Source organism: Aegilops tauschii, chromosome 7 (genome assembly GCF_002575655.3).
Source record: "Aegilops tauschii subsp. strangulata cultivar AL8/78 chromosome 7, Aet v6.0, whole genome shotgun sequence".
Taxonomy (NCBI): Eukaryota; Viridiplantae; Streptophyta; class Magnoliopsida; order Poales; family Poaceae; genus Aegilops; species Aegilops tauschii.
In genome coordinates, this window is record NC_053041.3 from 553,111,466 (window position 1) to 553,123,621 (window position 12,156).

At 50.6% G+C, this 12,156-nt stretch overlaps 2 protein-coding genes across 2 annotated transcripts; one reads left to right on the top strand and one right to left on the bottom strand.

Moving 5' to 3' along the window:
- Positions 1 to 1,642: 1,642 nt before the first annotated feature.
- LOC141027376 (uncharacterized) lies at positions 1,643 to 2,469 on the bottom strand. Its single transcript, XM_073504383.1, has 2 exons — positions 2,258 to 2,469; positions 1,643 to 2,153 (listed from the first exon to the last, which is right to left on the bottom strand). Exons 1-2 carry the CDS (start codon positions 2,467 to 2,469, stop codon positions 1,643 to 1,645), a joined length of 723 nt encoding a protein of 240 aa, XP_073360484.1.
- Positions 2,470 to 5,673: 3,204 nt separating this feature from the next.
- LOC109780688 (flavin-containing monooxygenase FMO GS-OX-like 8) lies at positions 5,674 to 7,581 on the top strand. Its single transcript, XM_020339271.4, has 2 exons — positions 5,674 to 6,981; positions 7,071 to 7,581. Exons 1-2 carry the CDS (start codon positions 5,761 to 5,763, stop codon positions 7,308 to 7,310), a joined length of 1,461 nt encoding a protein of 486 aa, XP_020194860.3. The 5' UTR covers positions 5,674 to 5,760; the 3' UTR covers positions 7,311 to 7,581.
- The last annotated feature ends 4,575 nt before the right edge of the window (positions 7,582 to 12,156 follow it).

Genomic DNA, 12,156 nt, shown 5'->3' on the forward strand with positions numbered 1-12,156 from the left:
AATTCCATCACAATTGACATGACTTCCTGCAACGCCTTCAAGCATCCCTGCCGCGCCAATAATTTTTCACTCATGTCTGCCATAACCCAAGGTTTTCAGTTCCACGAACTTCTCCACCTCAACCTGACATCCATTGACGCCATGGTTCTTTGTACGGCTGACCCGTGAAAAATATCCGAGCTATCAACGTGATGCCCAAGTACACGAACAGTCTCCATGTACTAACAGCAATTCCAACCAAAAAACACTCTTGGCCTTCACGTGGTGCGGCTCCCGTGGCTCAACTCCAATGCTAAGCTAATTGCTTTAGCCCAGCCCTTGCCTTCCCGATGGATGCACCGAGCCAATGATGAATTTTCTCTGCTCGAATTAGATATGCAGCCTTGCGTCGTCCATGAGGACTTGCTCCTCTTTTTCTTTTCAAAACAAGTCCCTGGGTCGATCGGACCTGCAGCGGAGCCCTGCCGTGTAGCATGCCTATCCCCGCTACACAACGCACCAGCTAGCCCCGCTGGGCCACCCCGCATGTGCGTCGCCGCCTCTGCTTCAGCCGCCTGGCTTCTGCGCTGCGTCCGAGCGTCGCTTTGTGCCACGCGCACCTCCGCACCACACACGCTAGCTGCGTCATGATCCGATCTCCACAACCCGTCAAGATTGCGAACGTCTGACGTATTCCCAGTCGATCTCAACCGCGCGCACCAATTGCACTACGGCAACTTCCTGTGCAGACGATACCGACCAACCCATCAAACCTTCCTCTAGATCAACTCTCACAGCCTCTTCGAATCGAACCTTGCTCTGATACCATTTGTTAGAATAAATTCGAGGCATACCGTTGATCATCCGAGGATCAAGCAATCATATGAGCACGACACCGAGATTTGTTAACGAGGTTCACCGATATGGCTACATCCCCGGGGCCTGACTACGGGCGCTCCTCCCCGTGACACCGTCACAATACCGCACACCGGCCACCCAGGCGCCGGCACACGCCGCCGGCTCCCCCTTGCGCGCCTGTGCTATTATGTTGGCATAGGTTACATCGTGTGTCTAGCCCCACTATATATGAAAGGCCTAGGATACAAGTGCCCTACTAGGACACGACTCCATATCCTATCTAAACACAATACAACTACGAGTCCAACTGTAACCTACCTTGTACACAATATTCGACACAACTCTAACAGTACCTTCGTCGTTGTGCGCTAAGACGAGACAAGAACAAGGGCGGCCAATCTATCTCCACGGCCACGGCCGCCATCCACTCCTGGCCTTTAAACCGGCCCGTCATCTCCTCCGCCGCCCCAGTCTCGAGGTCAACCAGGAGCGCTCTCCCGTCTTTGTCGACGAGGAGCATCGTGCCACTTTTCTCTCCAACGCAAACACAGTCCGCTCTTACAGTCAACTTCTGCTTGGGTTGTTCTATCTCGACCACCCGTGTGCGGAGCCGGTCTGCACTCCCGCTACCGACACTCTGATGATCTCGGTCGTCTTGTCGTGTCCAGGTCTCTACCCAGAGACCTTGGGAGTGTAGGCGAACTAGCTGGAGCGCCCCGTCGACGCCGACGGTAAGTTTCGGCGTACTGTAAGGGAGGAAGTAGTAGCGTGCTCCAACGGGGACGCGAAGATTCGCCAAGGAGGATCAGCCGGTCTCGGCGTTTACGTCGACGCTGTACATGTCTGAAAAGTCCCAGCAGAGCCAGTGCGCCGTGCCCCGTCGCACGACGGCGCTCTGTTGGGCCATCGTTAAGCCATTGTGGTGCTTCACACAGTCCAGGAAGCTGTCGGGCGCGCTCCAGCTTGGCTGATCAGACGAGAACGTGTAGAGGTAGTGGCGCATTCCGTCGTAGCTGCTGCCGATGAGTAGCACTTTGTATAAGGCCGAGAAGCCCCGCAATGGCCGCCGCTGCTGCTGTTGGCCGCCGGAGCAGAAGTCCGGCCCCGCTAGAATGCAAGAGCCCGCCAGTTCGACGCCGTCATAGATCGATTTGTGCCGCAGTGGGGGAAGCACCTCACACGAGCCGGCAAGCAGGTCCCACACGGCGAAGTGGCTGAAGATCGGGGGCGAGTGGTGGACGCGGGTGCGGCGTGGGACAAACTGCAGGAGGAGGAGACCGCCGCGTGAGGCGAGAGGCTTCGCGCGGTCGAAGAGGCTGTCGATTTCGGGGAGCAAGGATCCGAGGGGTCGACGGCGGAGGCCGGACGACGCCGACCGTGGGCCCTTGGAATGTGCTCCATGATTGCACGAGGGATTTGCCCGTTACTGGGGAAGAACCCGAGGAGCGAGGACGGATGGGGCGCGTTGTCCGGCCAGCGGCGGCGGAGGAACGAAGGGTCAGCCACGAGGCTCCTCCACAGCTTGCACGCTGCCGCGCACCGGAAGAGCAGAGCCTCGTCGGGCAGACGTGCGAGGATCTCGAGGATGACGTCGTTCGGGAGCGTGGCCACCGACACCGTCGTCGCTTCCATCTCCTTCGGGCCGACGTGATCGCGACGATCGGAGTAATAGTTTGTACAGCGGCGTATGAAGCATACGATGCGTATAAATACGATCAGACCTTTGCCTTTCCTTTTTCAACTCTGTTTCCGACTGGATGCTGGACAGGAAGCTACGTCACCGGTCAAGAACAATAACAGGCGATCTCAGAACAAAAGGAAGGACGCTCCAGTTCAAGTATATAAGCCAAAAAACACGCTCATGATCACTGATTCATCGCATGAGGACAACAGCAAGATTCAGAAGGGTCTAAGGATGATGATACTGAGCGGGAGCGAGATCTTAAGAAGAAGAAGCCCACACCTGACAATTTGGCAGAGACCACGCCGCGGTCCTACCAGTCGCAATGAGTTGTATCAGTTGGAACTACCGGGGGCTTGGGAACCTCGAGGCAGTTCGAGAGCTTCGCAGCATCGTGAAGCTAGAAGGTCCCTCTCTTGTCTTTGTTATGGAAACGAAGATAAGAGGTAAAAGAGTGGAGGATCTGCAGCATACTCTGGGTCTTGGAGGATGCTTTGCAGTGGATAGTGTTGGATTAAGTGGTGGAGTTGGCCTTTTTTGGTCTAAAGATGTAAAAGTTGAACTTAAGAATTATAGCACCTCTCACATAGATGTTCTGGTGCAGAATAAAGATATGAACTCACCGGTGTGGCGGTTCATCGGTTTTTATGGAGCGCCTAGAGCAACAGATAGACACAATAGCTGGCTCTCTATGCGTACGTTGCACACCTACCGCATCAGGCTTGGCTTTGTATGGGAGACTTCAATGAAACGCTTTACGCTTGTGAGCACTTCAGCAGATCGCTTCGACCCGAGGCACAAATGAGAGCGTTCCGAGAAGTTATAGATGATATTGCCTTCCAGGATTTAGGTTGGTCCGGCACAGCGTATACATGGGACAACCAGCAATCCGGAGAGGCTAATGTAAAAGCAAGGCTCGATAGAGCGTTTGCTAATGAGGAATTTCGGCAAAGGTTCCAACATATCAGAGTGCGACATCTAAGTTCGATCGAGTCTGATCACTGTGTTTGTGGTTGCTGAGATACGTGCTTCTCACTCCTTTCGGTCCAGGTCAGCCAAACAGTTTAGGTATGAGAATGTCTGGCAAACACATATTGACTATGATCGCATGGTGGCCGACATGTGGAGAAGCCGAACACGTTCCCCCGGTCTCCAAGGCCTCGCTGATTCCCTGAAACATCTTCAAGGGGTGCTCGAACCGTGGGGTGTAAAGGAGTTTGGGGGTTTAACTCGCAAAGTTCGTGAGTTGCACAAACGATTGGACAAACTCCGGATGCGTTCGGTTGGACGTGGTCTCCCAATGACGAGGAAAGGAGTATTGCCCAAAAGCTGCGTGAAGCATTACATCGAGAAGAGATCTGGGTCCGCCAGCGCTCGCGGGTCCCTTGGCTTCGAGATGGCGATCGTAATACAGGATATTTTCATGCGCAAGCAGCTCAAAGGAAAAGGATCAATAAAATTCAGGGCCTAATGCATCCAGATGGCTCGGTTTGCATGAATGAAAGTGAAGATAAGGTAGAAGTGCAGTCTTTTTACCAAAATTTGTATACTTTCCAAGGATTGGTTGATCCTAGTGGGCTTCTTAAGTTCGTTCCTGTCAAAAAGGAAATCTTTTTTTTAATGTTCACGGATTTGAAAAGGTTTCAGATTCTCAGAAAAATGGTTAACTAAATAAAGTTGCAAAAACATTGTTCCTGGTTTTGGAAAACTCAACTTGCGAGCAGGTTGTCAATAAAAATATCAATTCTGAATAAAATTCATCTTATGTGAAAAAATGTTCATCAATTTGAAAACCATTCACGTGTTTTGAAAAAAAATTACGCATTTTAAAAAGTTTACGCATTTCAAAAAATTTCAGGCATTTAAAAACAAGTTCTTGAATTTTTCTTTTTTAGGATTTGAAAAAAGTTCATGGATTTGATTTTTTCAATGAATTTAAGAAAAGTTAACGAATTTTTGAAAAGTTCAGGAATTCTAAAAAAGAGAAAGAAAATGAAAAAAAAGAGAAAAACACAGATGAAAACTCGGTAAAAAAAAGGGAAACCCCTGCGTTTTATAACTAAGTATGGGGCATACCTATAATTGCTACAACTACTAACGTGGGCAGTTTGTTACCTCGCTGTATTATATAACGGAGGTCTCTAGTGCGAAGCTTGTCACATGCATAATTTTTTAAACTTTAACAAAAAGGAAAAAAAGGGTGAAATTTTAAGTGAAGAGAAAAAAATTGACATGAGGGCCTATACGTATATACAGACTGACAGGCAACCCACCATATATACGTAAGTGGGTCAAAAGCCTATATTACCCTTTATACGTTTTGTAGGGGAAACACGTCCAAGTTAGTAGTAAGTTGAATACATGAAAAGTTAATTCATCCTTGGCAAAAGCAGTGTAGTTGCATACTTGCATATCATCTCGTGCAAATTCATACGAAAGGAATTACAATATATACCTTCAGGAAAAATTGGGCAGCTTGAAACATTGACATCTTTGACTTGGAATTAACATGATCTTAATATACATATATTCCTTATTGGCCTTATTTATTTAAAAGAGTACCTTCCAATTCACAAATTACCATAGCTAAATGAAACAACATTGCTACAGATCACTAGATAATTCTTATTTTCCTTGTACGCCATCCAGTGGTTGACACAAAAGCACACCTATATGGTAAGATCAAGAACTAGAACAACCTAAAAAACTTTTGGAAAAAGCATTATGACATTAAATATGGGAAATGCAAAATAACCTTCAAGACCGTTGCACCATCTTATTCCCCTGATCTGTTTTAAATATGGGAAATGCCAAATGTGAAAACCCAATATCTTCTATCGGGCAACGACAACGCGTGTGCATTGTTTTCTTCTTAGAGGTATTGCTTTTGCAGAGCCTCTTTTGTAATCCGGGTGTGGTCTTCGGTTGTGGTTAGAGTGCTGTTGATGCTAGTGATTCATCATCCTGGCGGGGTCTTTTTCTTTGTATTTTTTGGCTGTGTATTCTTGATCCATTTGGATATCTTGTTGGTACAGAGATTATGTGTAACTGATATCTTCACGATATTTATATATTTCCTTTAGGAAAATATGTCAAAAGTAAAGGTGCAGTGTATTTCTGGGTGGGTGCTGCAGCGTGCTATGAGTGGCGAATTATTTACATTACCGGGACCAATCGTGTTGAGCTCACCTCCAATAAAACACAAGTCCAGCAGTGAAGCACATTCGCATCAGTCCGTCGACATGGCCACTCACAGCCCCCAACCCACGTCGAAGAAGGTGTGCATAGTGGGAGCCGGCATGGCCGGGCTGGCAGCGGTGCGTGAGCTGCGGCGCGAGGGCCACGCCGTGACGGTGCTGGAGCAGAGCCACGACGTCGGCGGCCAGTGGCTGTACGACCCGAGAACCGACGACGCCGACCCGCTCGGCGCCGCGGCGCCGGTGAGGGTGCACAGCAGCATGTACGACTCGCTCCGGCTGATGAGCCCCAGGGAGGCGATGGGCTTCTCGGACTTCCCGTTCGCGTCCAGGGATGGCGCCGGAGCTGGCTGCGACCCCCGCCGCTTCCCGGGCCACCGCGAGGTGTACTGCTACCTCAAGGACTTCTGCGACGCGTTCGGGCTCGTGGACGCCATCAGGCTCAACACCAGAGCTGTCCGCATCGCCTTGGCGCCACCTTGCGACGTCGGGTCGAGTTTGCGGTGGCAAGTGAGGGCCGTGCAGGTAGAGCCGGAGAGCAACAAGGAGGTCTCGTACACGGAGGAGGTGTTCGACGCCGTCGTGGTGGCCACTGGCCACTACTCGCAGCCGAAGCTCCCAAGCATCGACGGGATGGAGCAGTGGAGGAGGACGCAGCTGCACAGCCACTCGTACCGGACGCCGGGGCCGTTCTGCGGCGAGACGGTCGTTGTGGTCGGGTGCGGGGAGAGCGGCACGGACATCGCCGTGGAGCTAACCGGCGTCGCCAGGGAGGTGCACCTCGCCGCTAGGTCAATGGAGGTGGTGAGCCCGGGCCTGTCCAAGGCAATCGCCAGGCACGACAACCTGCACCTCCACCTCGGGGTGGAGCGGCTGCGCGAAGACGGAGCCGTGGTCTTCGCGGACGGTTCCAGCGCCGTCGCGGACACCGTCATCTACTGCACGGGGTACAGCTACTCGTTCCCTTTCCTAGAGACGGAGGGGAGGGTCACCGTGGACGACAACCGCGTGGATCCGCTGTTCGAGCACGTGTTCCCGGCGTCGCCACTGGCGCCGTCGTTGTCGTTCGTGGGCATCCCCATCAGAGTGATCGCACCGTGGTTCTTTGAGGGCCAAGCAAGGTGGGTTGCGCGGGTCTTGTCCGGCAGGAGCGAGCTGCCGACCGAGGCGGAAATGGTGCGGTCCGTGGAGGCCCAGCGGCGCGCCAGGGAGGCTGCCGGCGTGCCGAACAAGTTGGCGCATGACATCTGCGGCGTCGAGCCTCACGTAAGTGCATGCATGATCACCGCGCTCTCAGTGAACAATCCATCGATCGATCTGAATTACAAGATGGGATATATATTTGCACGCAGCAGTACATGAGCGAGTTCGGAGAGAGGTGGTGCGGGTTCCCGCGGCTGGAGAGCTGGAAGATCGAGCTGTTCGCGTCGTCGGTGAAGAACATGGCGGCCAACTTCGAGACATTTCGTGACGAATACGAAGACAGCGACACGGTTCGCGAGGCTCTCAAGGAGTGGCGCCGCTCGTCTGGTGTGGGTGCTCGACATCCAGAGGAGGAAGAAGACGCTGATGCAGCAGAAGCCATGCCCCCCTAGTACATGATTTGTGCTACGTATAAAGCTTACCAACTGAAGCATGATGAGCCACAGAGTAATGTGTGTGGTGCGATTTCTTTTCGATGAGCATGCATCTATAGTGTGATTTGATGACGCCAAAAGAGTGTGCTAATGGATCCATGGATGAGCTCAAATTGTCGGGCATGATACCTACCGAGATTTGACAGAGACTGGATGGCAAGGCGCGGGACGAAATGCAGGAGGACGAGACGGCCTCCCGAGGCGAGCGGTCGAAGATTCTGTATATCGATCAATCTTTTCCATAGTGCAGTGGCTAGGCAGATCGATTTGCTTCGTATTTTCCTCTCCTTTCCTTCATTCTTTAGGCAAAACAAAAGGAGGTTCCGCCGGGCTAATAAACGAGTCGCCGCGCACGCACGCATAGTCAACATGATCGATCGATCCATCCTATACTACGTAGTACTTCCGCATCGTACGCATGCATGCATGCTACCCCTTTCTTTTTCTCGCTCTCAAAAAAGTAGGACGCCGATAACGCCCACACGTGTAGCATACTAAACATTCACTCACACATCATGTGTGGCGTGAGCAGGAGTCAGCCCACACGAGCTGTGTGTGGGCGAACATTAGAATTGCCCACATGTGTGGGCGCAGCTATTTTGTGCCACACGCCCAACAAGTACTATCATCTTCACCCCACGCGTGTGGCATGAAGCAAAAAATGCCCACATGTCCTGCCGCAACTACGTTAGATACCCCGCGGGATGACGATTTAGTTGCCATTCGAGATGGCAGATGTAGTTATCCAGGATGACAAATATAGTTGTAAACGCACGACAACTCTATCTGTTTTGGTTAACTATATTTATCATGTCTAATTTATGGTAGTTGCCGCGTGTAATCAAACTATAGTTGCCATGTGTGATTAAGTACTTGCCACATATGGTCAAAAAGTAGTTGCCATGTGTGTTTACCTAGTTGTTGCGTGTGATACAACCATAGTTGCCATGTATGATTAATCACAGTTGTCATGTGTGTTTACCTAGTTGCCACGTACGCGCAACTGCAGTTGCCATCTAACAACGTACGCGTGTCGAGTGGGCAAAAAGCAGTTCTCCCACACACGCGTGGACTAAGTGATAGATGCGTGGACAGAAACTAGCTCGCCCACACACGCAGCTGGCAAACCGCGTGTTGCGGGGCGTGTGGTCGAACTCTCCAACGCCCACACACCAGTCCCATCCTACGTGGCACTCAAAATCCGCCTCAATGTGTCAAGATTCGCGCAAACTTGATTGGACGGTGATCCATGTGTGTGGGCGAGTTGCAAAACTGCCACACGTGTGGGCGTTAGTATTTTCGAAAAAGAAAAAGAGAGAGGCTAAAACCCGGCCGCGTTAATTAAGCGCGCCTGCGTTTCAATGTACTCGACGCGTCATGCATACCTACGGTACAAAAATGCTAGACGTACAAAGCCTTACAAGCTTCTACAGGCTCTTTCCCAACCAATTAAATATGCCTCCCTAATTTTCAAGTGGGTGGGCCCCAATCTCCCTTTAATTCAATCACAATTTGACAGCTGAAACACACCCTGTAAAATCCTACAGATGTCAGTCGATGTAGTATTACCCGTCCCGTCCTACACACGCCCATAGTATAATTTATTTATTTTTGAAAACAAGGCCTGTCCACGCTGGTGCCTGCACTACCTACACGTGCGCCCGGCAATCCTTGACACCCATTTTCTTTCCTACTACTTTTCCTCTCCCAACCGCCGCAATTCCTTCCCGCCAACGTCTTTTTTTTTTGCAGGAAAAGAATTGTATTACTCAATGATCAAGTTCTTACAATCATCATGGACAATCCTCAACACTTCCTCCGGGCCCGATCCAACCCAAGTAATAGTTTGGCCCTCAGTTCTAGCGAAACTAGCAAGTTTATCACTAGCTTTATTTTGACTACGAGGTACATGAGTAATACAAAACTTTCTAAGACTCAACAGGTGCTTGATCTCACCCACCAAAGGGGCGTAAACTGAGCGGTCCATCTCCTCACAAGAAATCATAGACACAACATTGCTCGAATCCATCTCAACTTCAATTGGTAGGTTCGACCGCTGAATTGCAAAGGACAATCCTTCCATGCATGCACATAGCTCTGCTTCCAATGCATCTCTACAAGAAAACAAGGTTCTGCATGATGAGAAAATGATCGCCCCAACGCTATCCCGCAGGATCATCCCGGCTCCCGCTCCATCTGATTCAGCAAAGGAACCATCTGTGTTTAGTTTGGCCTAGCCCCGCTTGGGAGGCTTCCACGGTGTATCTTGTACCGGATGCTTCACCTGCTGCTCTGCACTACCATAGATTATGCTTGCTTTCCCTTTTGCTGGATCCCAACATTCACCAACTCGGATCCCAATCAATTCATCCAGGTACCTTTGGAGGAAACGGACTGACACGGACATGGGAGGGGCCGGTTTGGCATGTGTTACCTCATTGCATATGTACCAGCATCTCCAAAAGATTAGCAAAATCATGCATCGCTGAGTATCACTCAGTTGGGTAAGCGCATTGAGGAGCCACTCCTTCCTCGAGTTTTGAAATGATAATAGCTCGGGAATCTGCCATATGGTGGACATCTTCTCATATAAGTCCCGACCAAACTGACACCTAATAAAAGGGTGGAAATTGCCTTCCTCCTCCATGCCACAGACAGGACATGCACTACTCAACTCCAAATCAATCCTGTGTTTATTCTTCCAAGTGGGTAGTGAATCAATTGACAATCTTCATGCAAAGTTACGTACTATAGGGGGGACGTTGCACTTCCATATATATTGCCAGCACGAACGATTACTGTCCGGCAACGAACTAGACGCCACAGCAGTGGCCCTGTTAGCCTCCTCAAACGCTAGATTATACGCCGACTTAACCGTAAACCTGCCAAGCTTCTCTGGACCCCATGCAATAACATCGTCCCCAAGCCTAGGGGATGCTCTGATTTTCAACATTTTCTCCACATCCGCTGGTACAAAGAATCATTGCAGTACCTCCAAGTTCCAAGATCCGTTCTCATTTGGTAGTCCAGCCACAAACCGAATACGACACCGACCCCGTTGCGATTCTGGTTTGTAAGAGAATGGTCTCGGGATCCAGTTATCTCTCCACATCCTAATATTGCGCCCATTCCCAACTCTCCATATCAAACCTTTCTTCAAAAGATCGAGACCATAAGATATCGCAAGCCATGAAGAAGAAGCATTTCCTGAGAATACTGTGTCCTCCAAATTGCCACTGGGGTAATATCTCGCCTTCAGAACTTGCGCGCACAAGCTTTCAGGTTTCGTCAACAAACGCCACGCCTGCGGGGCTAGCAATGCTTGATTGAACATCCGGAAGTCCTGGAAACCAGCACCCCCTTTGTTCTTTGGCTGTAGGAGGTGATCACAGCCTCTCCAGTGTACTTTCCTCTTTCCTTTACTAGAACCCCAATAGAAGTTCCTTACCATTCGTGTCAAATCATCACACACAGAGAAAGGTAGCTTGGAAACCCCCATGATGTATGTTGACAATGCTTGAGCTACTGCTTTAATCAAGACCTCTCTTCCTGGTTGCGCCAATAGGCCGTCACCCCATTGGATCAGTCGCTTGGTTAGACTAGTTTGAAGATTCTGAAATTTCCCCTTGGACATGCGTCCCTTGGGGGTTGGGAGGCCCAAATATTTTTCTTCAAACACCGTCGAAGTAACACCCAGAACATCTCGCACTTGCTCCTGTATCGCCCCTGGACATGCAGCACCAAAAAATATTGAGCATTTGTTGAAGTTCAAACTTTGCCCCGTAGTCCATTCCCGCCAACGTCCACAACAAACCGCCGCCGCCATGTCGTGCACCGCGCGCCCTAGTCTAACTAACGCCGGCCCGGACAGTCCCCTAAGGTGACTGGGGTGAGCGTATCGGCGCTGCCGTGAGCCGACAGCCGAGGCACATCAACTGCTCGACAAACAAGCCAGGCCAGGAAAAATTTCTCCGTACAAACTTCTGCTCCATCTCGTCTTGCCGACCGACCCTACAACGTTGCCTCATTGGCCATGAAAAAAAATGATGGTGGGCCCTGCTTCCACCTCCTCTCCGGTGACCCCTCGGCCCGGCCCGGCCCCTTCGGAGAGAACAACACACAACCCAAAAAACCGATGGATATATATGGGAGATGTAAGGCCAACGTCAAAGTGTGGTTGATAGACGATCTAGCAGGCTCCGCTCCCCCGCTCCGCCACCCTAGCCCTCGCTCCGCTCCCTCGCCGGAGGCCACCAAGACAGCCACGGCGGTGGTCATTCCGACCCCGGTGACCACTTCCCGCTGGTGATCGCTCCGATCCCGTCGTCCACTTCACAATATGGCCCTTTCCGATCTCAACTTCTACCTTGGGAAAGCTTTTGAAGAATACATCAAGAAGCAGTGCAAGGCAGTCGTCAATGCCCAAGATGTGCCTAGATCTCCAAAGTTCTTCCTCGTGGTGGAATTCAAGCGTTCGTTAATCAAGCTAAATCCAGAATCAGTGGGCCTCATCATTCAAGCTTGTTTTGGCGGCTCTGCCAAACTTTTTAAGGTATCTCATCTGCGCAATTGGTCATACAAGTTCTGTGTTTCTGCTCCGGAAGTGGGTTTCGAAATTGTTAGAGGTGGCAACTTGTCTTCCGATCTTTTTACCATGAATTTTCTCCTATGGGGAGAGGGGGATGATGAGCTTAAGGATCTATACCGACGCTATCATGATGCGGTCAGCAAAAATTGGACAATTGTGTCCAACGCCAAATCTCGTCGATCATATGCTCAAGCTGTTCAGCAGCCTCAATTCTTT